Source organism: Callithrix jacchus, chromosome 6 (genome assembly GCF_049354715.1).
Source record: "Callithrix jacchus isolate 240 chromosome 6, calJac240_pri, whole genome shotgun sequence".
Lineage (NCBI taxonomy): Eukaryota > Metazoa > Chordata > Mammalia > Primates > Cebidae > Callithrix > Callithrix jacchus.
Window position 1 is genome coordinate 18,664,135 of NC_133507.1, and position 27,820 is coordinate 18,691,954.

The following is a 27,820-nucleotide window of genomic DNA, read 5'->3' on the forward strand; positions in this document are numbered from 1 at the left end:
GTACCCTTGGATAAAGGTAAGGGCTGGGGCAGAAGCAGGTCTCTGGGGTCCTTTTCTCTCTCAAACTGTCCCCACTGGAGCATTCACACCCACTTTACAAAGGACATCAAAAATGTTTATTCCTGGAGGCTACAATCTACTTGACACAGAGCAGGCTGGGGGACCCAGGGAGCACAGGAGATGCTGGCTGCGGTAAAGGTCGGGGGTAGAAGAGCCTCATAGGTGGTGACTGGCACTAAGTTGTTTCCTGGAAGAGCTCAGGTTCACCCCCAGGCCCCAGCCCCACTCTGAGCCCGTGTTTCTCCAACATAGTCAAGACCCAGGACAGAAGCAGAACTTTTGCAGCCGGAACCTGGCTTGGACACCCACTTTGTAGCTTCTCCATTCTCAGGCAGACTCCCTGGGATGAAGGAGAGGTGGGATGGAGGCTCATGGGCCAAGGTAGTGGTGGGGATGCTGCTTCCTTGCTCTTTTTCTCCGGGTAGGTCAGCACCAGCTCCTCTGGAGCCCCGGGACAGTTTGCAGCCTGCAGGGGACAGCCAAGATCAGTGGGTCCCTGCTGGGCCCTGCTGCAGCCTCTTGGACACGATTTTCTTTTCTGGATGGGGTGGAGATTCAAGGCAATGGGGCAGAGCCCCACCTTCCTCTTTCCTGGCATCCTAACATCCTCTCTTGCCGCGTCACTCAGCCTCTTGCCCCAGACCCAGCTATTTCCAAGCTCTGGCCTCCAAGGAAGTTAAATAACAATAATAAATAACAGGAACAATGACCAGCAAGGACCCCAGCTTCTCCACTTGCTGGTTATGTGATCTTGAGGAACCTGAACTTCCCTGAGCCTCAGTTTCCTCATCTATTAGAAAGAGAGCAGTCATTCTACTTGCCGTGCAGAGATCTTGGGAAGGTGAAATGTGGAAGCCATGAGTATGGGCTTGGTGCCTTCCACAGAGGAGGCAAAGTGTGAGTAGATGGAAGGAAGGAGGGCAGGGTGGGTCTCATCTGAGCTGCACAACTGAATACAGCCAGACCTTTTATAGATGAGGAAATTGAGGCTCAGCCTCTAGGGTGAGGAGGTCTTCAAAGTCACAGCCAGCAGGCACAGTCACACAGCCAAGTGTGCCCCAGGTCTCCTTCCCTATGCCTCCCAGGCCCTTATGCCTTCAGATGTTCTGCATCTGTCCCGGATGTGCATTGTCTGACTCAGAAGTCCCCCTGCCAACCCAGTGTGCCCACTGCAGCCCGGCAGGAGGGGTGGGAGCCCTCATTTCTCGAGGTTTGCTTTTTGCCTCTTTACCGACAGCATCTGATTCTGAGAGCTGGGCCCCCATGGGGAGAACCTCCCTGTCATCCTCACAGACCAAGCCCATGCTCACCTGCTCCTCAGGGGGCCCTGGGCGCCTAGGGTACCAAGGGTACCGAGGAAGCCATGGGTAGTGGGGATGTCATGGATACCGAGGGCACTGAGGGTTTGAAGGTGGGGTCCTCAGGGATGTAGACAGTGCTGTTCCCTTCAGGAATCTGCAGAGAGAGGATGCAACTCCGAGGACCCCGTCCCAGGCCAGGCAGGGTGTCCCTGGCAACTAGAATATCCTGGAGCTGTAAATGGTGTGTGGTGAGCGCCACCTTGTGATTGCTATGCAGATCACATGCCACAGAGAGCAAGGTGGTCCTTCGACACAGGCGTCCTGCCCCTACCCCATACTAGGCACTGTCCTGGGTTCTGGGGCGTGGCAAGGATGAGATGGGGTCCTTGCCCCATTAGAGCAATGGTGAGGAATTCCCGTGAAATACCCAGAGTCAGTAAGAGTTGTAATTGCACACGAGAGGCTTATAACCCAGCCTGGGGGTGCTGAGAAGGTGTACTGAACCCACTTTTAAAAGATGAGTAGCAGTAAGGGCCAGATGTCAGGTAAGAGGCAGTATGCAAGGTCTGTCAACTGCAGGCAGGTCCGAAACGGGGGTTGGGAAGGTACAGGGAAGGCCAGAAGTGGGTAGAGAGGTGGAGTGTGAGTGGAGCAGATCAGCCCTGCCTTGCCTCCTGGGAACATTGGTCCAATCCCGATCCTCTGAGAAGCCACCTCACTTCCAAGGTAAACCCTCCAGGGGCTCAGGGACTGTCTGATGCTGTTCCTTCCGTTGGCACAGAGTTTCATTATTCCCAACCAGCCGCAGCCAGCCCACCACACCATGGGTTTTGTATCAGTGGGTTACACCTACCGCAGGTTGAAAATATTCAGAAAAAGCAACAAAAAATGACAATACAACAAAAAATACAACATTTACATTGTGTTAGGTATTATAAGTCATCTGGAGATTATGTAAAGCATATGGAAGGAGACATGGAGGCTTATATGCAAATACTATGCCAATTTCTATCAGGGGCTTTAGCGTCCCAGTGAGGGATCCAGCAGCCAATCCTGAGAGGTTACTGGGGGACAGCTGTCCTGCTCAAGGTGTACAGAGCTGAGAGGTGTGAACTTGGAATAAATTATAAAAATCAAAACAGAACCAAGAGGGAACTTCTATTTTGGGGAACTGATAACATTTCTGATGTGTTTCATTAGTGTAAAATCTGTGTGGTTTCTAATTGTGGTGTCTAAAATAGTTTTAGTTCTCACCATTAGATATGGACTAGAAGTAATTATGCCGTGAGAAAACGTTTATTGGGAATGTAATAACACAGAACAATCCTTATGATAGGTAAGGAGAAAGAGAAGGATACCAAATTGGGTGAATAATACAACCTGGACTGCATAAGAAAAATCTGTGCAAAGAAAAGGAAGTAAATATACCAGAAAATATTAATATTGCTTGATATAGGGTGATGATATTTCTATTTTTCTCTATTTCCGGATTTTCTTTAATGAGTATCTAGTCATTTTTAAATTACAAAATTTTTAAGAATTTAAGAGACATTCATTATGTGCATGAAATTGGCTTGTGGTGGATATTAAATTTACCCTGAAAACTTCTGGTGTGGTTTTAAAAAGACTGAGCCAAGTGAACGGCATTATGGGTGGTCCCTTGTCCCAGGAGCTATAGACAAAGGCTGGTCCTCACGCTTGTCACAAGGAGTCAGTGCAGGAGGCATGAGGGGAGTCCTGCCATTCACCCTCATCCAGTGCCAGGTAGGCACCTCTAATCATGATTCATGGGGAGAGGCCAGCCTGAAGTCACAGAAAGCCCAGACTGCTGCATGTTCTTAAGGAAACTGAGTTCTGCGACATTCCACCACTTTCAAATCTACAACGTTTCTCAAGCTCCTGGAAGTGGTGGAGTGTTGCAGAGCTCCGTTTTTCTTTTTCTTTTTCTTTTTTATGAGACAGAGTCTGGCTCTGTTGCCCAGGCTAGAGTGCAGTGGCAAGATATTGGCTCACTGCAACCTCCACCCCCTGGGGTTCAAGCATTTCTCCTGCCTCAGCCTCCTGGGTAGCTGCAATTATAGGCACGAGACAGTGAGCCTGGCTAATTTTTTTATTTTTAGTAGAGACAGGGTTTCAACGTGTTGGCCAGGCTGGTCTCGAACTCCTGATCTCAAGGGATTTGCCTGCTTTGGCTTTTCAAAGTGCTGGGATTATAAGCATGAGCCTCCACATCCAGTCCAGAATTCAGTTTCTGTATCAGAATCACCTGGGAGCTTGTCACTTGCAGTCCAGGGCCCTACTGAATCAGAACCTCTGGGGTGGTGTCTGGGAAGGTCTCCAAGTGGTTCTTATGGAGATGGAAGCTGAGCACTGCACTGTGATTTCCAACCCAGGCTGGTGGTCTTTCTCTCTCTCTTTTTTTTTTTGAGACAGAGTCTAACCCTGTTGTAAAGGCTGGAGTGCAGTGGCGCGATCTCGACTCTGCAACCTTCACCTTCCCAGTTCAAGAGATTCTCCTGCCTCAGCCTCCTGAGTAGCTGGGATTACAGGCACATGCCACCATGCCTGGCTGATTTTTGTATTTTTAGCAGAGACGGGGTTTCACCATGTTGTTCAGACTGGTCTTGAACTCCTGACCTCGTGATCCACCCACCTCGGCCTCCCAAAGTGTTGGGATTACAAGCATGAGCCACCGTGCCCAGAATATTCTCTTTCTTTCTTAAAGGGTCTTGTTCTATTGCCCAGGCTGGAGTGCAGTGGCACCATCATAGCTCACTTTAGCCTCCACCTCCTGGACTCAAGTGATCCTCCTGCCTCAGCCTCCAGAGTAATTGGGACTACAGACACATGCCACTACATCTGGCTAATTTTTCTACTTTTCTTGTAGAGAGAGGGTCTCCCTATGTTGCCCAGCTAGTCTCAAACCCTTGGGCTCCAGCAGTCCTGCTTCAGCCTCCCAGTGTGGGGATTAGTCATGAGTTACTACAGCCAGTGAAAATCGGCTCTTCTAACTAGTTTTCAATGCTGATGGTGCTGGCCACCATACCATGGGGACCCCTATGCTAGCATAAAGCTGACTGAGTCTTTAGGGACAAGAGTAAACTCCAGCTGCAGCCCCGAGCTTGCTTCTGTCACCCCCCGACCCCAGGGTTGCAGAAAGAGAGGTACACACCACCCACTCCAAGCCCTGGGGTCAGGAGGGAAAAGTCTTCAACTCCTTGAGACGTAGCCTTCCCCAATGAGGTAGGGTGATGCAGGCTCTGACCCCCACCCCTGGTGTCTGGCTCCCAGGCCAGTCCAGCTGATGCAGGTGGAGGTAGGAAGGGAACGCCTCTGGCCTCCTTCAGGGGGACAAATCCATAGAGCTCACCTCCCAGTAGACTGCATCCTCAAAGCAGTTCTCATCTGAAGGTTGTCCCCAGAATGGTAATCTCAAAATGAGCCCTACAGAAAGTTGGAGATCACTGGATGTCAGGAAATGCTTTCTCTCTGCTCACCGCAGCCATTTCTCTCGGCTGGGAGAATCCTCCTGGGGCCCTTGGGCTGAGGTCCAAATCTCCCCAGTCCCGTAGCCAGAAGTGCAGAGCTCAGGAATTCCTGGGGGCTCCGGGCTGACTGGTACTGCCCACCGTTTGGTTCCCCACCCAGGGAGCCCCACAGCAGCCCCCTTCTCTGGCCCAGCCACTCCTGCTCACCCACAATGATGCCGCCCATCAGGGCCATGCCCAGGGTCACCAAGAGACCATAAATCTGGAACTTTCCCTGTGTTCTTGGGGTCCAGTTCACCTTCGAACCTTGAAAGTCAAAGGAATGGACAAGCCTGGGGTGGAGACAGGGGGCAGGTCAGGGCCCCATGGGGAAGCCAAGTAACCACTTGCTCCACCCCAAAAATATGAGCGGGTACCACAGGCCTCAGCCTTCCTATTCACAACATTGGGACACTGGACATATTGGTTGGTCTCTAAGACTTCTAGGAAGTGACAGAGGCTGGGGAGAGAGGCTCATGAAACAATTGGTCCAGAGCAGGGAAGGAAAGTGAGAGAGACACAGTCGGGTCCCAGAGGAACAGCAGGAGGAAGGGGTGGAGAAGGAGAGGGGATGCTCCACCCTACCACACCTCCGCCACATTTACCCTTCTTCTCCGTAGACTTCTGGGCTGGCGGAGGCCGCCGTCACGGCACCCACGATGCCGCCTATGATGCCAGGAATGCCGTGCAGGTTGTTAATGCCACATGTGTCCTGGATCCGCAGCCGGGACTCCAGGAATGGCTGGAGAGGAGAAATGGGTGCTGCTCAGGCCGGGGACTGCAGCAAGGGTGTGGGGGGACCCTCAGAGACTCAGGGTTCTCTAGCTCTCAGCCCCCTCCCTAGGAACCCTCAGCTCTCTGCCAGAAACACAAAGACCTCAGTGTTCTCCAACCCCTAGCCACTTGCTTGGGCACTTACGGTCAGGTATACGAAACCCAGGGTGGAGAAGATGCCACAGAGGAAGCCGACGATGAGGGCGCCATAAGGCATGAGCATCATCTCAGCAGCGGTACCCACGGCCACTCCTCCCGCAAGTGTGGCATTCTGGATGTGCACCTGGACAGGGCAGGCAGAAGGGGCAGGAACTCAGTCCTTTCCTGGAGCTCCAGGCCTGGAGGGGCTCACTCACTGGTTGGCGGGGGAGGGGGGCAGCCTGGGCCTGGGAGCCAGGGATGGCTTGGAGTTCACCTCAGCAAGCCAGGAGCACGAAGAGGACTCCAGCCCCCGCCCAGGCTTGCTATTGCTGCCCCATGTCCCTCCCTCTGCACACACCACCTATCCCCCCCAGCAGGTCTGGGCATTTTCCACGTGCTGGTGCACCTGCCAGTGAGCCCTGACAGCAGCCTTACAGTTGTTTTACGTGCGCCATGTATACCTGTGTGCCAGACTAGCATGTCTGAATGTTCTTGCCTAGCCTGCAAGTCCATGTCCAGTGCCTATGGGGTAAGACATTCGCAGGCACCAGCTGCTGCTGAGTGCTAACCTGTCCCTGGTACCGTGCTGCTGGCTGTGGAGCTTAGCTCTTTCTATAACTACAACGAGCCTGCAAGGTGCTGACAGTTACCTTGCAACAACTGCAGATGAGGAAACGGATGTGAGGGGGTTAAGTGGCTTGTCCAAGACCACAGAGCTAGCAAGAGGCAGATGTGTGTCTTGATCCAGGCCTTGTGGCCCCAGAGTCCCCGTCCTTGACCCTATTCCATGTCCCTCCCTGCAGGTGGGTGTGGATACACACAGGTGTGCCAGTCAGTGTGCCTGATTCTCTTCCCCAGGTACCCGAGTCCCCACCTTTCTGCATGGTGACAGTGTCCCCAAATCATGGATAGTCCTGACAGCGTCTTACACACATGCCCGTGTCAAGATGCTTGTGTCAGATTATAACCTACGTCAGGCACCGTGGCTCATGCCTATAACTCCAACTTCCGAGGCGGGTGGATCACCTGAGGTCAGGAGTTGGAGACTAGCCTGACCAAGATGGTGAAAACTACAAAAATTAGCCGCCTGTGGCGGCCTGTGCCTGCAGTCCCGGCTAGTCAGGAAGCTGAGACAGGAGAATCGCTTAAACCCGGGAGACGGAGGTTGCAGTGAACTGAGATCGTGCCACTGTACTCCAGCCTGGGTGACAGAGCAAGACTCCATCTAAAAAAAAAAAAAAAAAATTACAAGATAATGTCCTTATTTTTCATAGAAAAATCTGCCAACTTCTATGGAATTTGGTCCCTCCTACGAATGACAAAAATAGCTGCCATGTGATATGAGGGACATTCTGCAACATGACACTCCCCAAAACTTGCCCAGTTCAGTGGACAAAGCATTACAGGGGTTGCCTCTCTGAGTGCATGGGATGGGGCAGGTGAGGTGACTGTAGGAAGCCTGGCTGGGCACAGTGGCTCAAGCCTGTGATCCAGGTACCTTAGGAGGCTGAGGCAGGAGGATCACTCGAGGCCAGACATTTGAGACCACCTGGGCAACCACAGTGGATCTTGTCTCTACAAAGTATTTTTAAAAATTGATCGGGTGTGGTGGTGCATGCCTGTACCTAGCTATTCAGGAGCTGAGGCAGGAGAATCACTTGAGTCTAAGATTTGGGGCTATAGTGAGCTATAATTGTGTCACTGCACTCCAGCCTGGGTGACAGAGTGAGACCCCCATCTCCAAAAAATAAAACAGCAGGCTGAGGGCCGATGTCTGGAGGTTCAGAGCCTGGCAGAGGGGACACACCCTCAGCAACTCTGCTGGGCAGGCCAGATGCACTCTCAGCCCAGAATAAAATCAGCACCTGGGTTATGGGCAGGATAATGAGGAGTAAGAGCCATTGAAATAGCCAGAACTCCAAGAATCTCGCTCTGGGTGCTGCTGGAAACTGGCCATGTGCTCAAAACGAATCATTTCTCTCCCAGCCTCATCTGCAAGATGGGGGTGATGATCCCCTGGGAGCTGTGGGCAGGCCATGGTGATGGCGCCCTCCAGGCCCAGGCACTCAGCCACACCCCCGATGCCCTCATGCTCACCATGTCCAGCTTGCCCTTCTTGTGCAGGGCACTGGATGTTGCCACTGAGGTAAGCACACAGGCTGCCAAGGAGCAGTAGGTATTGATGGCAGCTCGGTGCTGGCTGTCGCCGTGGTAGGATATGGCTGAGTTGAAGCTGGGCCAGTACATCCACAGGAAGAGGGTGCCTGGTCAGACCAGACAGGGCCGACAGGCCCAGGGGGAGAGGCATTAGATAGGCCCACGGCTCAGGCAGGCGTCCTGCCTTTTAGCTCTGTAGATGACCCCCACATCCAGCTATCTGCACCAGGAAGTCTACCCTGACCCCTGTTTCTGGGTTAAATGCCCCCACCCTATTCCCACAGCACCAAGAAGGAGAATCTTTTCTCCACTGTAGGGAGATCCTCGAGGTGGCACTGCTGTCTCTTTCACTATACTGTGAGGAGCTCCTGGAGGGCAGGGCTGGGTTTTGAGAGACCAGAACAGGTGTGGTCAGTGTGTTCTCTGGAATGAATGGACACAGGAAGTGGAAATGCACATCCTGCCTGATGGAGTGAGCAGTTCCGGTTACCACTGTGTCTGCATTGGGACATTCTAGGGGAAATACAGGATGAGTGATCAACTTCTTTCAGCTCCTTGGGGAAGAGGGCGGTCATACGGGATTCTAGAATTATCTACAGGCAACCTCTATCTGTCCTTCCCCCAAAGAGAACTGGCAGCCACCCACCACCATACCATGTGGGGATCAGGTCTGATCATGGCTGCCTTCACCCATCATGGCCTCCTTCACCCATCATGGTGGCCCTCAGTCATCATAGCAGTTCTCACCAATCATGGCAAAGAGGTCCGACTGGTACACAGAACTCTCTCTCTCCTTGCTCTGCTCTAAGTTGTGTCGGTAGAGGATCCGGGTCACTGTGAGCCCAAAGTAGGCGCCGAATGTGTGGATGGTCATGGAGCCCCCTGCATCCTTCACCTGGGGTTCAACAGGCTTGTCAGACCCTGGCACCTTCTCTCCCTCCCTCCTCATAGCAGTCCCCATCCTGCCACACACACCCGCCCAGGGCTCCAGCCTTCTCGGACTCCTCAGTGCAGGATGGAGCCTGGGGCCCTCACAGACCAATCAACTGGTAATGTGGGGAGAAAGCAGGGATCCCCACCAGCAAAATTCCAGGAATGTTGCTGTTCCCAGATGGGGAAACCCAGGCCTGGAGAGAGGGATTTGCTCACACAGCTGAAGGAGGAGGGGCAGAGGCAGAACCCAGGGAAAGCCTCTGCCTGCTTGCTCACCCACTGGTTTCTGCCTCTGTGCCTCTCATTTCACTTCTTCGGGCCTCAGGCTCCCTATTGGCGCCACAGGGGTGATCCCAGTGACGTAGCAGGGCTGTTGTCAGCATTTGTGCAGGGGACTTGCCCCTGGCGAGGGCCTGGTGCTCAATAGGTGACTGATTAATGTTGGTCCTCCTCACACTCACCTCCCCTTCTCTTTAACAACCTCCTCCTCCCCATTCACAACCAATCTCAGAAGAATAGAATCATAGACTCACTCCTTCTCTTTAGATGGGGGAAACCCAGCCAGAGAGGTAAGTGTGTCATCCAAGGTTGTTGACAGGGCTGAAATTCTCAACTCTCAGCCTAGCCGATGCCTCAACTAGCTGTGTGACATTTGGTGAAACACTTAACCTCTCTGAGCCTCAGCTTTCTCATCTATAAAATGGTGGTAAGCCAGGCACGGTGGTGGCTCATGCCTGTAATCCCAGCACTTTGGGAGACTGAAGCAGGTGAATCACCTGAGGTCAGGAGTTCGAGACCAGCCTGGCCAACATGGTCTCTACTAAAAAGACAAAAATTAGCTAGGCATGTGCCTGTAATCCCAGGTACTCAGGAAGTTGAGGCATGAGAATTGCTTGAACCCAGGAGGCAGAGGTTGCAGTAAGCTGAGATTGCACCACTGCACTCCAGCCTGGGTGACAGAGCAAGACTCCATCTCACAAATAATAATAATAATAATAATAATAATAATAATGAAATAAAATGGGGGTAATAATTGTGCCTATGTCAGAGCTAAGGATTAAGAGTTAACCCATGGAAAGTGTGCAGATTGGGGCCCAGCAAAGGGCCAGTGCACCTTACATGTGAACCATTACTGTGTTTCAACTTGAATCGAAGAGAGGCTGAAACACTGTCATGTGTTAAAATCATTGCTGTAGTAGATTGGGGAGGGGTTTTGAGGGCATAGGAGCTTTCTCTGCCCCCCCCCACTTTTTTTTTTTTTTTTTTTGGACAAAGTTTCTCTCTTGTAGCCCAGGCTGGAGTACAGTGGTGTGATTTTGGCTCATTGCAACCTCTGCCTCCTGGGTTCAAGTGCTTCTCCTGCCTCAGCCTCCTGAGTACCTGGGATTACACGTGCCCACCACCACGTCCAGCTAATTTTGTATTTTCAGTAGAGATGGGGTTTCTCCATGTTGGTCAGGCCGGTCTTGAACTCCCAACCTCAGGTGATCCGCTCACCTCGGCCTCCCAAAGTGCTGGGATCACAGGCCTGAGCCAGCAAACCTGGCCCTTTCCTGCCTCTTAACTCATCCCCAAGATATCACCTTATCAGCCTGTTTCAGATCTCAGCAACTGGCCCCGCAGCCTACCCCTGAAGAAGCCTCTGTCCTCCCTCTCCCTTGTCCCACCCCACGAAGTCTCCAAGGCCATTATTCTCCTCCTAGTGGCTCCTGGCTCCTCCACTTGTTCCCACTATGCTAACCCAGTCTTAGTCCCATGATCTGTCACCACAGCGACCAGGACAACCTCTTAGCGGGGACTTCTGCCTCCCAAACGTTCTTGTCACCCTAGGGAAAGCGGTGTTTCCTTTACACGTGTCTGACCACATCACTCTCTGCTGACCTCCCACTGCCCTCATGCTACAGGCAAGGCTCTTCAACACTGTTTCTTGAGGGCTGGGTGACCTGTGCTCCCCCTCACCCATCACCCATGACCTCCCTCTCAGCACCGCCCCTTTCCAGCCACAGCCACTGTGGAGCCCTCGCTGTGCGTCTGTCTCCAGCCCTGTGTACTCCAAATGCCCTCACTTGCTCCTTCACTTGCTGAGCTCCTACGTGACTTCTGGCTTTGACTTCTCCTCCAGGAAGCCTCCCTGACCTTCCAGGCTGCTTTGGACTCTCTCCTCTGGGCCACTGAGCCCTTGTCCCTTGACGTGCTTCTTATCACAGCACCGGCTCACTGCCGATGTAATTCCTGGTTCCCTCACCTGACTGTGAGCTTCTAGGGGTCTAAGTGCCAGCCCCACTCACCTCTACCTCCCAGAGCCTGGAGCATTCCCTGACGTGCAGTCAGACTCCTATGTAGACACTGGGCTAGGTGCTGGGGAGAGAGACTGTCCGAGCAGATAAGGCTTTCTTCCCTTTGCAGATGAAATAAATGCAGCAGAGAAAATACACCAAGGTAGTGTGAAAGCAATGGGAGAGATGAGATAGATGGGGACACTGTCTAGAGAAAGCCTGCAGGGCTTCTCTTAAGACAGGGTACGCAAGGCTGAGCATGGCAGCTCATGCCTGTAATCCCAGCACTTTGGGAGGCTGAGGCAGGCGGATCACTGTGGTCAGGAGTTCAAGACCAGCCTGGCCAACATGGTAACACCCCGTCTCTACTAAAAACACAAAAATTAGCCAGGCCTGGTGGCTTGCACCTGTAATCCCAGCTACCACGGAGGCTGAGGCATGAGAATCACTTGAACCCGAGAGGCGGAGGTTGCAGTGACCTGAGATCGTGCCACTGCACTCCAGCCTGGGCAACAGAGTGAGACTCCATCTCAACAACAACAAAAAATGAGAGGATGTACACACTGAGATTCAGTAATGCAAGGACTGAGAGACGACCCTCATAGGCAAAGGGAACAGCCAGTGCACAGGCCCTGAGGTGGGACTGAGCTCTGTGCCTGAAGAGCAGACAGCAAGCTATGATGAAGCACAGGAAGATGGGGAGAGAGCAGACAGCAAGTGGAGAGGAAAGTTGGTGGCAGAACAGGAAGGGCCTTAGAACAAGTTGGTGTTTTCTCCTGAATGAAATGTTAAAACCACGATAGATGTTCACTGGGTGAATGGTCTTCTATGCATTATTTATGCGCCACTCTGGCTGCTGGAGGTGACTTGCCTCAGGGACAAGGAAGGCAAGAATCCAGCCAGGGAGATGAGTCAGGAGGAAGAGATATGGTAGCTTGGACTAGTGTGGTAGCTGAAAAAATGACAAAATGAATGACTGAATTTAGGGTGACCTAAATCAACGCCTTCCAAGCAGGGGGAGTTCCAGACAGAGTCCACATGTAGAGGAGGAGGGAGCTAAGAAAAGCATGCCGTTTCTATGTGAGAACCCCTACCGTCCAAAGGCACCAAGGAGGCTTCTGAGACACAGTCAAAGGTCTCAGGTGCCCCTTATCCGAGCCGTCGAATTGACCCCCCCCCCGCCCCGCCCTGGGAGCAGCACTGCTGTCATGGTCCATGTGAATGACAGCTCTGGGTTGTGTAGCACACACCACGCCACCTTGACCATCCACCTGGGATCCGGCCCTACAGATTTGCCCCCTCAATACACTGGATCCCTTTTCTTGGCAGAGCAATCTGGAAATGTGGTATGCGTGCAAGAGAATGTGCAGGGATAGCGAGTCCTTCCACCTGATGTGTGGGAAAGAAAGGAGGGGAAAAAACCATGTTCAAAGAAGCCCTGCTGTGCCCATGTGCTGGGTTGATCTGCCAGGTGCAGTATGGTAGCTGCCTGGTAGATACCATGACTCCCATTTTAGAGATGAGAAAACTGAGTGATGTTCAGGAGGCTGAGTGACTCACCAGGCTGGCACGTCTCCCCAGCCATCTCTTCCTCCATACCCCGCTGTCCCCCAAAGCATCCCCTCCACCCCATCCCCATTCTGAGCCCCTCTCACCTGTAGCAGGTTAAGCAGAATGAACTCATTCACAGCAAAGAGGGTCACTTGGAAGAAAGTCATGATGAGCAGCTGAATGGGGCTGACTTTACCTAGAACTGCACCGAAGGCCACGCAGACAGAGGCCACACAGAAGTCAGCATTGATGAGGCTGTGGGGAGACAGGCCAGTGGGGAAGCTGGGGCAGCAGCAACAGGAGGCACTGGAAGCCATGGACTTTGGTCATATGTGGATTTGGGCTTGTGGCTTAACCTTTCTGAGCCTCGGTTTCATTGTCTACACTAATGGGCACCTAACATTTAGGGCTATTCCAAGAATTAAACCACACATGAGACAGGTCCAGTCGGGCAGCATTCTCTAGGTTCCCCACCCCATGCAGCCCCACCTCAGGCCCCCACTGCTTGCAGGCAGCTCAGGCTCAGGCACCCATGTGGTCTGGCTGTTACTGATGAACATGCCCCATATTTGGGGTCCTGCCTGTCCCGTAGCTTCTATCTGCTCTTCTAGAACCTCCTCTCACTGCTTCCTCTTTCAGGAAGCCTTCCTGATTCCTCCAACCAGATGCAGTTTCTGCCTCCAGATCCTTCTCTCTCACTCTGCACAAACCTCTTTGTTGGTGACCAGGGCCTTGCTTGAGTTTGAGCTATTGGGACCTTCCCTTTACCTTCTCCATGAGAGAGGATCTAAGGCCAGGGAAGAGACAGAAGGGCCTTTCTGCAGGAAGGAGGGAGCTGGGATGGTACTGGATGGAAGGAGGGGGCAGGAAGGCCAGCAGGGAGAATGGAGTCAAAGGGGCAGGTACATAGGTCCTGCTCAAGCCTGAGCCCTGAATACCTGCCAGCTCGGCAGAAGGCTGATGAAGAGGAGACAGCTGGGTGGACATTGTGTAGACCCTGGTTCCATCCATGTGCCCACTTTGCCCAAGCTGGTCCTCCTTGTTCCCTGCCAGCAGCAAAGCTGTCCTCTGGATTCCAAGGCAAGACCCTCAGTATGGCCTCAGGCCAGGAGAGTTGTGAGTGGGGTGGGTGTAGTGATAAAAGGGGCTACTTCCTCAAGGCTGTCACATTTAGAGTGGACTCTCTTACCCTTCCATGCTCAGGGCTGTGTATATGAGAGAGAGAATGGGGTGAGGAGTGAGAACAAAGCTCACTTGTAGGGCCAGTTAATGGAATGGGGGTGGGGTCCTTCCCAAGACAGAGAGTGTTCACTGGACTGTCCACCCCACTACTGCCTCATTCACTGCTGTGTCCCCAGGGCCTGATACAGAGCCCAGCTAAATGAGCGGTGGCATTTCCTAAGTGCTACGCTCCAGGATCTCTACTAAGAACTGCATATGCCCTCCTGTGCCATACAGGACAGGCACTGTCATGAGCCACATCATGTAGATGGGACATGGAGACTCAGAGAGGCTGAGTTATTTGCCCAAGATCCCATTACTGTATTCAGAAGACTCGTCTTGATAGATGTGACCATTAGAAAGGAGAGAGATTGGCCGGGCCTGGTGGCTCACACCTGCAATCCCAAGATGGGCGGATCACCTGAGGTCAGGAGTTCAAGACCACCCTGGCCTGCATGGTGAAACCCCATCTCTACTAAAAATACAAAACTTAGCCAGGTGTGGTGGTGAGCACCTATAATCCCAGCTACTTGGAAGGCTGAGGCACGAGAATGGCTTGAACCTGGGAGGTGGAGGTTACAGTGAGCTGAGATCATGCCATTGAACTCTAGCCTGGGTGACAGAGTGAAAACAAAAAAAAAAAGAAGAAGAAAGAAAAAAAGGAGAGAGAGAACAGAAAAGCCCACTCCTTGGTCTATCAGCACCTGGGAGATGGGGATCCAGATGCCACATCTCAGGAGGGCCGAGTAGAGATGGGATTTCACCACGCTGGCCAGGATGGTCTTGAACTCCTGACCTCAAGGCTTGGGCAGGGCCTGCAGAGGGCACATTCTACAGTGACAGGTGGGACTTGGATGACTCTTCAGCAGGGACAGGACTGAAGCCAGGGGAGGGGCCACATCTCTGGATCTGCAAGGTCAGGTCTGGGGACAACATGCTCATCCCAGCCCTGGGCACCAGAAATCGGCTCCAAGTCAGGTGCTGCAACATCAGTCCCCTGAGAGCCAGTTTGTCCAAACTCACTTTTTCCTTTTTTTTCTTTTGAGACAGAGTCTCCCTCTGTCACCCAGGTTGGAGTGCAGTGGTGCAATCTCAGCTCACTGCAACCCCTGCCTCCTGGGCTCAAGTGATTCTCCTGCCTCAGCCTCCCACAAACTCAGTTTTTCGAGTGACCAACTTGCTGAATAACTGCATCTCCAAACACCTATTAACTCAGGGTTTGTAATAATTCCCTTCGAATTTTCTTGAGATTAAAAAATATTCATTTAGCCAATGATATATATTCCAGGTATGTTTATACTTTGGATCTATGGCTTCGAGAATGATCACTTCTTATGCATTTTGAACTTCCAGATGAGACACATGTCGAGGGTCTTCGACACAAAAACACTATTTTATTGGTTCCAACACCTATCCGGTTGACCATCTTTCCTGTGTCTCTTCATTCATGGATTAATTAGCTGGCTTGAATGAAGTAATTTTTTGCAAATATTTGACACGTGTCCTAGATTTCAGACATCTGGCCTCCAATACCTGGTTGGTACCCCACAGGTAATATCAGGGACTTGCCCTTTAAATGTGGTTTTATACCAATTTGCCTGTAAGCCCTTTCTGTGAACTTAGTTTATGAGCGAGCTAATGAATGTTCATTTTCACACACCAATGATTACTTTCTCAAATTAAGTTTTTTTTCTTGAAGGATGGGAGAATGGAGGAAAACAGATTTTTTTTTCTTTAGCCAAACTTGTCATATGTTTACAGAAATAAAAGTCTGTCTGAACTGGACTTAAAGGAGAACCTCCAATAAACTAAAACTTGGCTAAAGTGAGAAAAATCTCCCAAAAGCTCTTGATTAGGACCTGAGCAACACAGATTGCTGTAGGTTTCATGAGCTGCCATGGGATGGAGACTTTGATAAATGAGTCATTCAGTGAGCTGACCACTTTGTCCATTGATTTTTTGGCGAGTTGGCTTTGGGTGGATTTATTTTATAACGTGTTCGTGGTGGTGTGGGTTGGGGAGGTATATTGAGGCTTGGAGGAGTCACTGCAGAACAGAGGGAGGGGCTGAGTCACCTGGTGAGAAGGGGTTGGTGGCGCTCATCAGAGCGAGTCATCACAGGGGAGTCAGGAGAAGGGCAGAGCTGAGAAGTGACTGTGGGGTGCTCCACGCCCAGAGGCTGAGGCAGGGGAAGGGGCTTCAGCACTACCACGCCACACCTACTTCTGTCTCACAGCTGTTTCCAGCACCTGTTCCCTGGGGTGGGTGGGTGTGGTGAGGCAAGGCAGGGAGAGAGGTACCTTCATTCGGCTGGAGTCCCCATTCGGTTCCCTCCACAAGGAGCCTCTGAGGCTGGCACAGACATCCCAGCTTTCCCACCAGGGCTGGGCGATTTTGATGTGCCAGGCCCGGCCGGCCCTGCCCCCAGAGGAAAGTCTGAGCTCAAGTTCCTGCAGCTTTTGTTGTTGGAGAAGGGAGACCTTCCTATGGCACCTGGATGATGCCCACCCTGGAGAATCACTGGTCAGAAAGCGAGATGTGTGTGTGTGTGTGTCTCTCTCACAGGCCCGGTGTGGCCTGAGAGTATGTATGAGTATGTGTCTCACAGGCCCAGTGTGGCCTAAGTGTGTGTGTATGTGTGAGTGTGTGTGTGTGTGTGTCGTAGGCCCAGTGTGGCCTGAAGGACGACTTGCCTTCTGGCCCCAAGCCCCGGCCCCACCACTGGGCAGCCCCCTCCCCGGGCCCACCTGCCCAGCCCCATCCCAGCCAGACCCCCTGCCCCAGGCCCATCTGCCCAGCCCCATCGCGCCCAGTCCCCCGCCCCAGGCCGCCCGCGCTCACTTTTCCACGCCCACGAGGATGTGGTTGTCTTGGAAGGAGTGGAACCAGCCCTGCATGAGCAGCGCCCACTGGATGCCAAAGGCCGCCAGCAGGAAGTTGAAGCCCACGGCGCTGAAGCCGTAGCGCTGCAGGAAGGTCATGAGGAAGCCGAAGCCCACAAACACCATCACGTGCACATCCTCGAAGCCTGCAGGAAGGGGCAGCCAGGACTCAGTGGTCTTGCAAAATTCACTCGTCCTGGTTTTGGGCCAGGAGGGCGGGGGCAGTGCCTCAGTCTTCCCCACTACCGGCCGGTCCACCTGCTTCACCAGCCTAGCCCTGTCCCCGCATCCCCACATCCCAGCCCTGGGCCAGGTGCATCCCACTGGGGACAGAACCACAGTCCCTTCATCAGGGCCTCTCTGGAAGGGGAGGGGTTGGGGGGCCCAACGTGGACCCCCACTTTGGCCTATTTAACCACTGGGCTGCAGCACCGAGAGATTCCCAAGCACCCTCCTTGAGAGATGGCAGCTCCTTGGTTCTACCTTCCTCCCTAGGTGGCTCTGCTGGCCCAGGATTGGAGGTAGCAGCTGGGCATCAGAATTTGGGGCCAGATGTGGGTGATATGCAGGGTCTAAGGTCCATAGCCTAGACCATCTGAGGCTATGAGGCCCTGCCCTCACCACCACAACACTGTTCCTTTGCTATGGAGAATCAATGCTCATCTGGGCAAGGAGTCACCTGGACAGGCCAAGCACATCTGTTCCAGCTCATCACATTCTCATATCCCACCACCAGCTCCAGCAGATACACATCCCACATCACTCACCACCAGCTCCAGCAGATACACATCCCACATCACTCACCACCAGCTCCAGCAGATACACATCCCACATCACTCACCACCAGCTCCAGCAGATACACATCCCACATCCCACATCCCACCACCAACTCCAGCAGATACTCCCCACATTCTACCACCAACTCCAGCAGATACTCATCCCACATCCCACCACCAACTCCAGCAGATATCCAGCCCCTCACCAATGAGATTTGAATTTGGACCCCAGTTCCTACATCTCCATGGTGGGTGACTCTGGGAAAGTTATGTATTTTAACTTGGGGCTTGGCTTCTGGAATGCTTACATCACAGATGTTGGGGGATTTAACACAGATGTGTATGTAAAGAAGCATCTAGCACAGTGTCTACCCCATATGAAGTGACCCAAATGGGCAGACATCATTGTTTATTTTCACTCAGGCATGGCCTAATTTCTGAGTTCTGACAGTCTTCTCCAACCCATGTGGCGTTGGCAAGCCACTTCCCCTCTCAGAGCCTCCGTTTTCTCAATGACCAAACTAAAGGACTGTACTAGGATGGTCTTCACTCCCCTCTCAGCACTTACGTTGCATAGTTCTAAACTCCAAGAAAATAACAGAAGACAAAACTCTGAGAAGAAAAGAGCATTGCAGAAGCATAGCACGCTGATAAGAACTGCAATGTCACAGGACATAGGGGCCAGATGAAGGGCTCCCCACTGGCCAAATCTGGGACCGTTTGAGCACCAGAGTAATTATGTGTTATAATGAATTAAAACTACTAAAAAAGGAACTCATGAGTTCATACCGATAATAAGTTGGTAAACAAATAAATGAGGTAGCAGACAGGGCGCTTGCCTCCAGTGGAATGCTGAGGCTACACTGTTAAATGTGGAGAGAGTGCTAGGGTTGGAAAATCATCATCTTCATGGTAAAGATTCAACCAGTGGATGCTAAATGCAGGGGGGATTTTTGATTATGTACAGGACACCTGCATTGTCTTAAAGAGTTTCCTTACGGACTGCTTATTAGTTGCAGGGGAAGAAAATAACAGTAATTATACTGGGCGACATACTGACTGGGTGATCAAAATTAATGTCACTCATGCCTCCACATGTGATAGCCTGGAAAGGACATATCCCCTGTGTGGGATTCTAGCTGAGACTGGAGCCCAATGTAATGAGAAAAACATCAGACAAACACAGTATGAGGAGCATGCTGTTAAAAATGGGTGAGGCTGCATTCTTGAAAAGTATTAGTCCTGAAAGACCTTTGAAATGTTCCAGATTAAAAGACACAACAAAAGATATTAAAGTCAATACTGTCCAGGAGTGGTGGCTCACACCTGTAATCCCAGCACTTTGGTAGGCTGAGGCGGGGGATCACCTGAGGTCGGGAGTTCGAGACCAGCCTGACCAACATGGAGAAACCCTGTCCCTACTAAAAATACAAAATTAGCCGGTCATGGTGGTGCATGTCGGTAATCCCAGCCACTTGGGATGCTGAGACAGAAGACTTGCTTAAACCCAGTAGGCAGAGGTTGCGGTGAGCCGTGATCGCGCCATTGCACTCGTCTGGGCAACAGAGCAAAAATCCATCTCAAAAAAAAAAAATGGCAATACCTTACTCTAGACTAGATCCTGTATTTTGTGGGGATGGGAGAGTGGGGGGCATGCTATAAAGGTCATTATTGGGTCCATTGAGAAAATCAGATATAAACAGTAGAGTAAGATATTGTATTAATGGAAATGTATGCAGCTGATTACTGTGGTTATGGAAGAGAATCTCCCTATCCTTAGGAAATATGGTGGAGTAGTTAAGGGTAGAGGGTCATGAGGTATGTGACTGACCCTCAAATGGTTCAGAAAAACAAGGCATGCATGTGTGTGTGCATGTGTGTGTGTGCATGTGTGTACATGTGTGTGTGCATGTGTGTGTACGTGTGTGTACGTGTGTGTGCATGTGTGTGTACATGCGTGTAGAGAAAGAGTGAGCAAATAGTGGAGTCTGAGCTAGAGTATATAATATTCTTTTGTTGTTGTTGTTGAGACATAGTCGCACTCTGTCGCCTGCTTGGAGTGCAGTGGTGTGATCTCACCTCATGGAAACTTCTGCCTTCTGGGGTTCAAATGATCCTCCCACCTCAGCCTCTGTAGCAACTGGGATTACAGGCACATGCCACCACACCCAGCTAATTTTTTTGAATTTTTAGTAGAGACAGGGTTTTGTCATGTGGGCTATGCCAGTCTCGAACTCCTGGCCTCAAGTGATCCACCCATCTCGGGCTCCCAGAGTGCTGGGATTACAGGCATGAGCCACCGCGCCCAGCCAGAGTGTAGTGTTCTTTGTGCTATTTCTGTCTGAGCAACTTTTTGTAAGTTTAGAATTATTTCCAAATAAAAAGTTAAAAGGAAGAGACTTCAGGGCCCCGTCCCGGCCCCACCCACCTGCCTCCCGGGGGATTCCTCGGATTCCTCCCTCCCCACCTCCTCCCCTCCCCTGGTGCTCCAGCTGCTCTGGCCTTCCTCCTGCTCCTGGGTCCCACACTCTAGGGTCTTTGCCTGTGACGTTCCCTCCACCTGGGTTGCTGTTCCTGCAGAGACCAGCAGATCTCAGCAAACTGTCACTTCATTAGAGAGGTGTCACTTCCTGACCACCCATTTAAGACAGAATCTCTCCCTGTCGCACCTGTTTTGTTTCCTAGGTTCTTTCCCTTACGACATCTTTTTTATTTCACGGTTCTTGTTTTAATACATTTGTTTGTTTGTCTGTCCCACTCTGCTGTAAAACTCCAAGAAGGCAGAGCCACGCCTGTTTTGTTCATGGTGGTATTCCCAGCACCTAGGAGAGTGCCCAGGTCAACTCTCAATTAAAATCTGTGGATGAACGAATGATTGTTACTTACTCAGGAGCACCCAGGTGTGCCAGCTGAACGGTGATCCAGGAGCCCAGGTGGGATTTCACAGCCTGTTTCCCTCCAGGCTTCCCTGGAGGCCGAGGCCATAGGCCCCTCAGCTAGCAGCTACCTGGAGGAGGCTTAGGGGGCTTGGCACACTGAAGGGCAGGGGTACAAGCTAATGTGGAAGAGCTGTGGGTTCTGGCCAGGGTGGTGCTCTGAGCTTTCTCTGAGTTTAGCTTCGGTGCCGAGTTTACATGAACAAACGCACCTCGGCTTGGGTTTCTCAATGTGCAGCTGATTTCATGTGTCCTCATGTTGCAGCTTTATCACATTTCCACTGTCGTGGAGGAAACTGAGCTTATGTATGTGAAGCACCATAAATGGTATTATGGTTATTCTGGGAAGAACTGGTGGGTGACAGACTGGAAGAGAGGTGTGAAAGAGAGGGAGGCGACAGATTCAGATGACAATTCCAGAAGCAGTTGACAGGTGACAGGATGGCCGTGCTGTTGACAAACAGAAAGCAGTGGGAGGAGGTGGCTGTGCCCCAGGGAGGTGGTGGGTCTGGCCTGGTAAATGTGAGAAGACCAGGGGGTGAGGGCTGGGCTGGTGAGAGGCGGGGGAGGAGAAGTGGAGCCTGGCTGTGGGGACTTGGAGCTGGGGTCTAAGATTGGGCAGCTCTGCTGATAGAGCTGTGAGTTGCCATGTGGGAATGAAGGGGCAGAGCAACACAAGCCAAGAACTGGCTGTGCCTTGGAGCTAACAGAGAAGATGAGGAAGGAGGGGCAGGAAGGTAGGAGGAGCCCCTGGGAAAAGACAGCATCACCACATATGGGGCTTTCGCACCGCACGAGGGGTGTCCGCTGCCTGTTATTTAGTGAAGCTGTGTGGCAGGGGTGAGGCTGAAGAGGACCAAGGGAGCCACTGGGTTTCAGGGCTGCCGTAGCCTCTGTGTGGCCTCTGCGTGGCAGTCCTCACCTTCCAGGTCCTTCCTCCCTGCCTGTCCCTTCTCACCCATTCTCTGTCTTCTCCCTGCTGTGCAGGGTGCCTTTTTCACCCTGTCTGGGCTGTCTCCTTTTTTCTCTCCCTTTCATCAGGAACAGATACCCACTTCCTTCTCCTTGGGAACCTCCACAGTTCGTCCTCTTGCTTCCTGTCTCTTTATCTGTCAAACTGGTCTCAATTCAGTATCACAATGTATCCATTTATGAATTTCTGATTTATAAAGTTTGATGCTACCTAAAATGATTTTTAGGCTGGGCGCAGTGGCTTACACCTGTAATCCCAGCACTTTGGGAGGCCAAGGCGGCTGGATCACTTGAGGTCAGGAGTTTGAGACCAGTTTGGCCAACATGGGGAAACCCCCTGCTCTGCTAAAAATACAAAAATTAGCCAGGCGTGGTGGTGCCCACCTGTAATCCCAGCTACTCGACAGGCAGAGGCAGGAGAATCGCTTGAACCCAGGAGGCGGAGATTGCAGAGAGCCTAGATCACCACTGCACTCCAGCCTGGGCAACAGAGTAAGTGAGACTCTGCCTCAAAAAAATTTAAAAAAAAATTTTTTTTTAAGATTTTTAATAGTGATTTGAGGGTCCAAACTGTATTGACCGTCAGCCAAGGCCAGAACCTCTCAGATCCACAGTTTCTTTGTCGGTCAGATGGGAGAGAGTAGCAGCGCTTGGCCAGTGTTCACGTTACAGCGCTTGGCCAGCGCTGTGACTCACATATACTGGGAATAACCCAATCAGAGCCCTGGGAGGAGGCAGCCGGCTCTTCAGCAACTGCCCGATCATGTTAGTTATTATTTCTCTTTTTCTCTTTCCAGACTGACAAGGTTGCATTGGCTTGGATCAGCAGGATGACCCTCAGTCCCCCTCCCCAGCTTCAGTGACTCCAGCTGTCCTGCCCAGAACCGGCATCCTCAACCTGGAGGTCCCTGATGGAGCAGGGCTGGCACTCTGGCCTCCAGATGGCACCAGCACCCAGCTGTTCTCCCCTTCACTCCCAGCCCCCAGCCCATTCCAGCGCCTGCTGCTTCCCTCTGTAGGCGAGCCCCCACCAAGTTGGCTGAGTCTACAGGAACACAGTGTCCTGCATGAATGAGCCTCAGCAGGCCTCCCCTCTGCAGGCCTCCCCCTGTGCATCAGCACCAGAAGGATGGCATCCTCCAGGGACTAGGTGCGACCCTTCCCCATCCCATTGCCAGCCCAGCCTATTTTCTTTGAGACCTACTGGCCAGTTCCCCACTTCCCCCAAGACTCCATGCCCACCTCTTCCACATCAACACTGCAACATCTCCTGGGCAGATGGTCAGGGGCAGTGGTGCCACAGAAGACCCTGGAAAGCAGGTAGGCCCTGGGGCAGGGGGCTCGGCTCTGACCCTGCCTGTGTCACCGGCTGCCTGAGAGTGTCCAGCTCCTCTCGAACCTTCATTACCCCCGTCATAAAATGGAAATTGTAAATGCCCCACCTGACAGGACAGGCAAAAAGCATTTTGTGATTGGGAAGTGCACAAAAGAATTTAAATGCTATAAAAGTTCCAACTAGTATTCAAGGAGACATGTCTCCACCACGTCTCTAACGAGGTGCTGATACTTACACACCCTCCGGAAGGAGTGCTTGCTCCCTTCTGGGAACCCCAATACCTGCATTTACTGTCCTCTCCTTTTATGCCAGGAGATGTGTGCCCACCAGTCACCTGTCATCTTGGATCTTCTTAGATATTCTGTACTTTTTTTTTTTTTTTTTGAGATGGAGTTTCACTCTTATTGCCCAGGCTGGAGTGCAATGGCGCCATCCCGGCTGACTGCAACCTCCACCTCCCGGGTTCAAGTAATTCTCCTGCATCCCTCCCGAGTAGCTGGGATTATAGGCATTCACCACCACACCCAGCTAATTCTGTATTTTTTTAGTAGAGATGAGGTTTCTCCATGTTGGTCAAGCTGGTCTCAAACTCCCAACCTCAGGCGATCCGCCCTCCTTGGCCTCCCAAAGTTCTGGGATTACAGCATGAGCCACCGCGCCTGACCAATCCTGTACTTTAAATAACATTTGTACCCTAAGATGGCCACTCTAAGGCTCACAGTGGTGAGGTGGTTGGCTCCTTCATGCAGTGGTGCACCTAAACGGATCTGTTGAATTCTGAAGTTCCATGGCCTTCTGCCTGTGGGTGAGCTCCCTTTATCAAAGGGAGCCTGCTTTGGCCTCATGACACAGTCCTTTAGGTGTCTGAAGCCAGAGCTTCCTCCTTCCTGGGTCAGCTCCTGAAATGTGTCCCACTCCTCCCTTGGTCTTTCAGGGAGTTCCTGGAGTCCAGGCCCTGGCAGCTCCTCCTTGGGCCAGCCTCCCTGAAGCCACTGCCCTCAGCAGTTCACCCAGGCCCTGGAGCCCCAGTCTGCAGGGAAGCCACATGCTCATCAGCCACAGCCACTGCCGCACCTTGGGCCTCCGAGCACTGCCAGGGTGAGTCCCCGGCTGGCTCTGTGCCTGCTGTCTGCTGTGGGACCCATGCCTGGGGAGCTACAATCAGGCCAAGCCAGTTGGACCTGGGCTCCTCCGGAAACTGGAGATGGCCAGCAGGCTTCACAAACCCCCTGGGTAGAAACAAGGCCTGCACAGCTGCTGACGGCCTGGAGCCAGGAACAGGGAAGGCACCTCAGGTCCAGCCCTTACCCTAATCCCCCAGGAATCACCTCGCTGCCCAGGAACTCAGCTTGGTGACCCACATGGGCAGGAAGCCTTGTGCCCTCTGACTCCTAACCACAGCCACCGTGAGTGGAGCCAGGGAAAGGGGAAGGTTGAGATCAGGGAGAGTGGTCAGGGACTGGGGGCTCAGACCCCAGGGCTGCTCCTTTCCGGCCTTAGTTTCCTCATCTGTATAATGGGGGTCATCACAGTGCCTCCCTCACAGGTGGTGGTGATGAAAGGAGAGAGTGCATGTGTGATTGGACAGGCGATGCTCTCTTGCCAAGATTCTTTCCCTACACCTCTCTCTTCTGTCGCTTCCTGCTCCAGTGGCCAAGACCTCTCCAGGAGAACTAGCAAGGGAAACTCAAGGCCCCCCTTAATGCTGGGTCTCTCTCCCCACTTCTATCCTTCCCCATCCCTTTCACAAACCCTACTCTTGGGCCACACAGAACCACTATCCCTCCTCAAAACACTACCTGCTTTTGGTGGCCCTCTTGGCTGCTCAGCTTCTCCCCTCCTCACCATCCACCGCTTCCCAGGAAACTGTCACAGATCTCTTCTTCCCAGAGCACTTGGCCTCACTGAGGCCCTGGGTACCAGGGTGCCCTTCTCTATTCCCAGAAAGCCTGAGGACAGAGACCCAGGATATTCAACTTGTTTATCCAGAGTGACCATATGGCTTATCCCTGGGTCCCAGCAAACTACTACCAGCACCACCTTCACTCTCAGAGGTGTCCTCATTGGGATGATAAATTACATGATCACACTACAGATAAGTGCTTGTTGCATGAATACGTGAAGGTGGCATGTGAAAGGCGGGGAGGAGGGCGAGTGTGGCGGGAGAAGGATAAGCGCTGGGGAGATGTAAAGACTACTGGTGAGGTCTGCAGCTCCTGTTACAGGATCTCTTTTTTTTTGAAAGGGAGATAGGAATCCACTCTGTCACCTAGGCTGGAGTACAGTGGTGCTGTCATAGCTCACTGTAGCCTCACACTCCTGAGCTCAAGTGATCCTCCCACCTCAGCCTCCCAAAGTGTGCTGGGATTACAGGTGTGAGCCACCACATCCAGCCTATTTAAGCTCTTTTTTTTTCCTTCTTTTTTTTTTTGAGATGGAGTCTTACTCTGTCACCAGGCTGGAGTGCAGTGGTGTGATGTTGGCTCACTGCAACCTCCCCCTCCTGGGTTCAAGCGATTCTCCTGCCTCAGCCTCCTGAGTAGCTGGGACTACAGTTGCGAGCCACCACACCTGGCTAATATTTTGTATTTTAGTAGAGATGAGGTTTCACCGTGTTGGCCAGGGTAGTCTCTATCTCCTGACCTCGTGCTGGGATTACAGGCATGAACCACCACGCCTGGCCCTATTTAAGGTCTTGAGGTCCTCCATTGCCCAGACATATGGGGGACCTATGAATGCCCATGGGGGGGCCTTGTCCCTTATGCTCTGGGGTCAAGCGGTCAACAAGAGTGGGAGGGCAGTGAGAGGAATAGGCAAAGGAGGGCCTTAAGCTTGCCTGGCCCACTGTTTGCTGGTAGGTCCCTGACTGAGGAGAGGAAAGGCAGGCAATGTGAATGGCGGATTCAAAGCCTGAATCCCAAGGTTGCAGCTGTCAAGGTATCTTTTAAAACAGCCCTACATGGAGCTCAGGAGAGGCTGTGGTCTTGCCAGTAGGGGGCGCAGCCCTTGTTTGTTGCTTCCCTTCTTCTAGGCACCATGTAACCATTCACGCAGCTCCTGATAGCCCTAACTTTTTGGCAGCCACTTAATATGGCTGGCTCCCATCAAGCCTGCAGCCCGCAAACTCAGGCTTTTTTCATGCAGGCTGCTGTTCTGAACATGTGCGGTTGTTATCCTTGAGATAGAGAATCCCCTGTTGCCGAGAGTGTCTAAGTCATGGAGGAAACACCAGTTGATACAGCGGCTTTAGGGTCCCTTCCAAAACTCACAGTCAGTGACTCCATGAACACCACCAGCTAGCGTAATTGTTGTTGGCTGATGGCGGATGGAGTGGAAAATCAGAAAGGGCCAGGGCATGGGAAGAGCCCTGGGCTAGGAGTCTGGAGGTCGGGCAGCTCTGAGTGACCTTGGCTAGCTCTCCCTGCTCCTGAGTCCTAGGGCACCTGTGTTTAGGGCCCTTGTAGCAATTGTTCCATTATGAAGTGAGGATCCTTCCCCAGCTCTGTGCCACAACCTCACCCTCACCCCTGTGAGGGAGGCCCTACCATCATCCTCATTCTCTAGAGGAGGAAATTGAGGTTTAGGAAGGTTGACATTTGCCCGAGGCCACCCAGCTGGTTTACAGCAGAGCCAGGAGAGAAAGAGAGGCCTGTGATGGCAAGGTCATGCTCTTAACCACAGCACAGCCCACACCAGAAAATTCAGGGGCGCTTGTTTTCCCTCTCCAAGCCCAAAGGGGATGGGCATCCTGGCCTCCTGGCCCCCCACTGTCCCCACAACACCTCTGCCTGCAGCAGGGCCAGCCAGCCACTGAGCCATGGCTGTGGCCCTCGGCATGGAACCTACCCCCTTATTTGTAGTATAGGCTCCATGGACAGGAGCCATGTCACGCACCAATTGGTAATGGAGTGAGAGGACTCGGGTCTTTTTAGGGTACCAAGCAGGTCTCTCTGGCAGGGATGTTGGGGGCATCTGACAACTGGGAGGGCGGTCAAATAAAAACCTCACCCTGGTGTTTTCCCTGCTAGTCTGTGTTTTGAGATGGAGTGTTGCTCTGTGGCCCAGGCTGGAGTGCAGTGGGGTGATCTCAGCTCACTGCAACCTCCGCCTCCCAGGTTCAAGCGATTCTCCTGTCTCAGCTTCCAGAGTAGCTGGGATTACAGGCGCACGCTGCCACACCCGGCTGATTTTTTGTATTTTAGTTGAGATGGGGTTTCACCTTGTTGGCCAGGCTGATCTTGAACTCCTGAGCTCAGGCAATCCACCCTCCTCGACCTCCCAAAGTGATGGGATGACAGGCATGAGCCGCCGCGCCCGGCCCCCTGCTAGTTTTTCACGGGGAAAAGGAGTTTGTTCCCACTCCTGTCCTGCCACAGGATCATACTCATTTATAGCCTTTTTACTCCTGCAGAGGCTGGAGAGCTGGGGGGCCCGCGGCAGGTGGGGAGCTGCGCGGAGAGGCCTCGGGGGCCTGTGGGCGGCGGGACTTACTCGGGTAGCGATAGTAGAATTCGTTCTCCTGGTCGCTGAGGTTCCTGTGCGCCCTCCCCGTCCACCAGTGGGCGTCGGCCTGGAAGTCGTAGCGCACGAACACCCCGAAGAGAACCACCATAGCCCCCTGCAGGAGCAGGCAGGTGAGCGGCAGCCGCCAGCGGAGGTTGGTGTTCCAGGCCATGCTGAGGGATGCGGGGCTGGGCGGGTGCTCGGAGCCCGGCGGGGCTTTTGAGACCTGGGCAGGGGGCGGAGCGGCCGCGTAGGGCACTGAGCTGCGGACCGGGGAACCGCCCGCGCATTCGCCCGATGGTGGTGGGGCGGGGCGGAGGAGGGTGGGGAATACGAGCCGAGGGCCCCGGAAGATCCCCGAGTCCTGCTGGGGGACAGCTGCAGGAGCGGGGTCCGATAAGGCAGCGGGCAGGGGGAATCCGGGAGCCCCAACTTCTGTGTGGCCGTTCACCCTGGGGCCTTTCTCCTTTCGTA

General features: G+C 52.7%; 1 protein-coding gene and 1 long non-coding RNA gene across 53 annotated transcripts in view; one reads left to right on the forward strand and one right to left on the reverse strand.

Annotated features, from left to right (window-relative positions):
* Nucleotides 1-27,820, forward strand: part of LOC118154474 (uncharacterized) — a 158,799-nt gene that overhangs the window by 115,347 nt on the left and 15,632 nt on the right. For 48 of the 49 annotated variants that reach the window (XR_013518681.1, XR_013518655.1, XR_013518664.1 and 45 more), the window contains 3 exons: nucleotides 22,305-22,657; nucleotides 23,778-23,941; nucleotides 27,255-27,477. This is a non-coding gene — a long non-coding RNA (uncharacterized LOC118154474). Of the gene's footprint in view, nucleotides 1-22,304; nucleotides 22,828-23,777; nucleotides 23,942-27,254; nucleotides 27,478-27,820 lie in introns of all 49 variants that reach the window. The other variant, XR_013518633.1, reaches the window with a different exon arrangement.
* On the reverse strand, nucleotides 94-27,540 carry RHCG (Rh family C glycoprotein). 4 transcript variants are annotated; one of them, XM_035303776.3, is made up of 11 exons: nucleotides 27,335-27,540; nucleotides 16,783-16,969; nucleotides 12,825-12,975; nucleotides 8,708-8,855; nucleotides 7,901-8,067; nucleotides 5,808-5,945; nucleotides 5,494-5,630; nucleotides 5,057-5,181; nucleotides 4,732-4,805; nucleotides 1,371-1,515; nucleotides 94-526 (listed from the first exon to the last, which is right to left on the reverse strand). In XM_035303776.3, the coding sequence occupies exons 1-10, from the start codon at nucleotides 27,516-27,518 to the stop codon at nucleotides 1,396-1,398; spliced, it is 1,431 nt and encodes a 476-aa protein (XP_035159667.1). In that variant the 5' UTR covers nucleotides 27,519-27,540; the 3' UTR covers nucleotides 94-526; nucleotides 1,371-1,395. The 4 variants fall into 4 exon arrangements, with proteins under 4 accessions (XP_035159667.1, XP_035159668.1, XP_035159669.1 ...); XM_035303777.3 differs by having other exon boundaries at nucleotides 94-598; XM_035303778.3 differs by lacking the exons at nucleotides 94-526; nucleotides 5,057-5,181.

Excerpts from the sequence above, each read along its gene's own strand:
- RHCG (XM_035303776.3), bottom strand. The coding sequence starts at position 27,518 with ATGGCCTGGAACACCAACCTCCGCTGGCGGCTGCCGCTCACCTGCCTG. Across the intron at positions 16,970-27,334 it reads ATTCTACTATCGCTACCCGA|GCTTCGAGGATGTGCACGTG; the intron begins GTAAGTCCCGCC and ends CCCTTCCTGCAG. Across the intron at positions 5,631-5,807 it reads TGGGTTTCGTATACCTGACC|CCATTCCTGGAGTCCCGGCT; the intron begins GTAAGTGCCCAA and ends TCTCCTCTCCAG.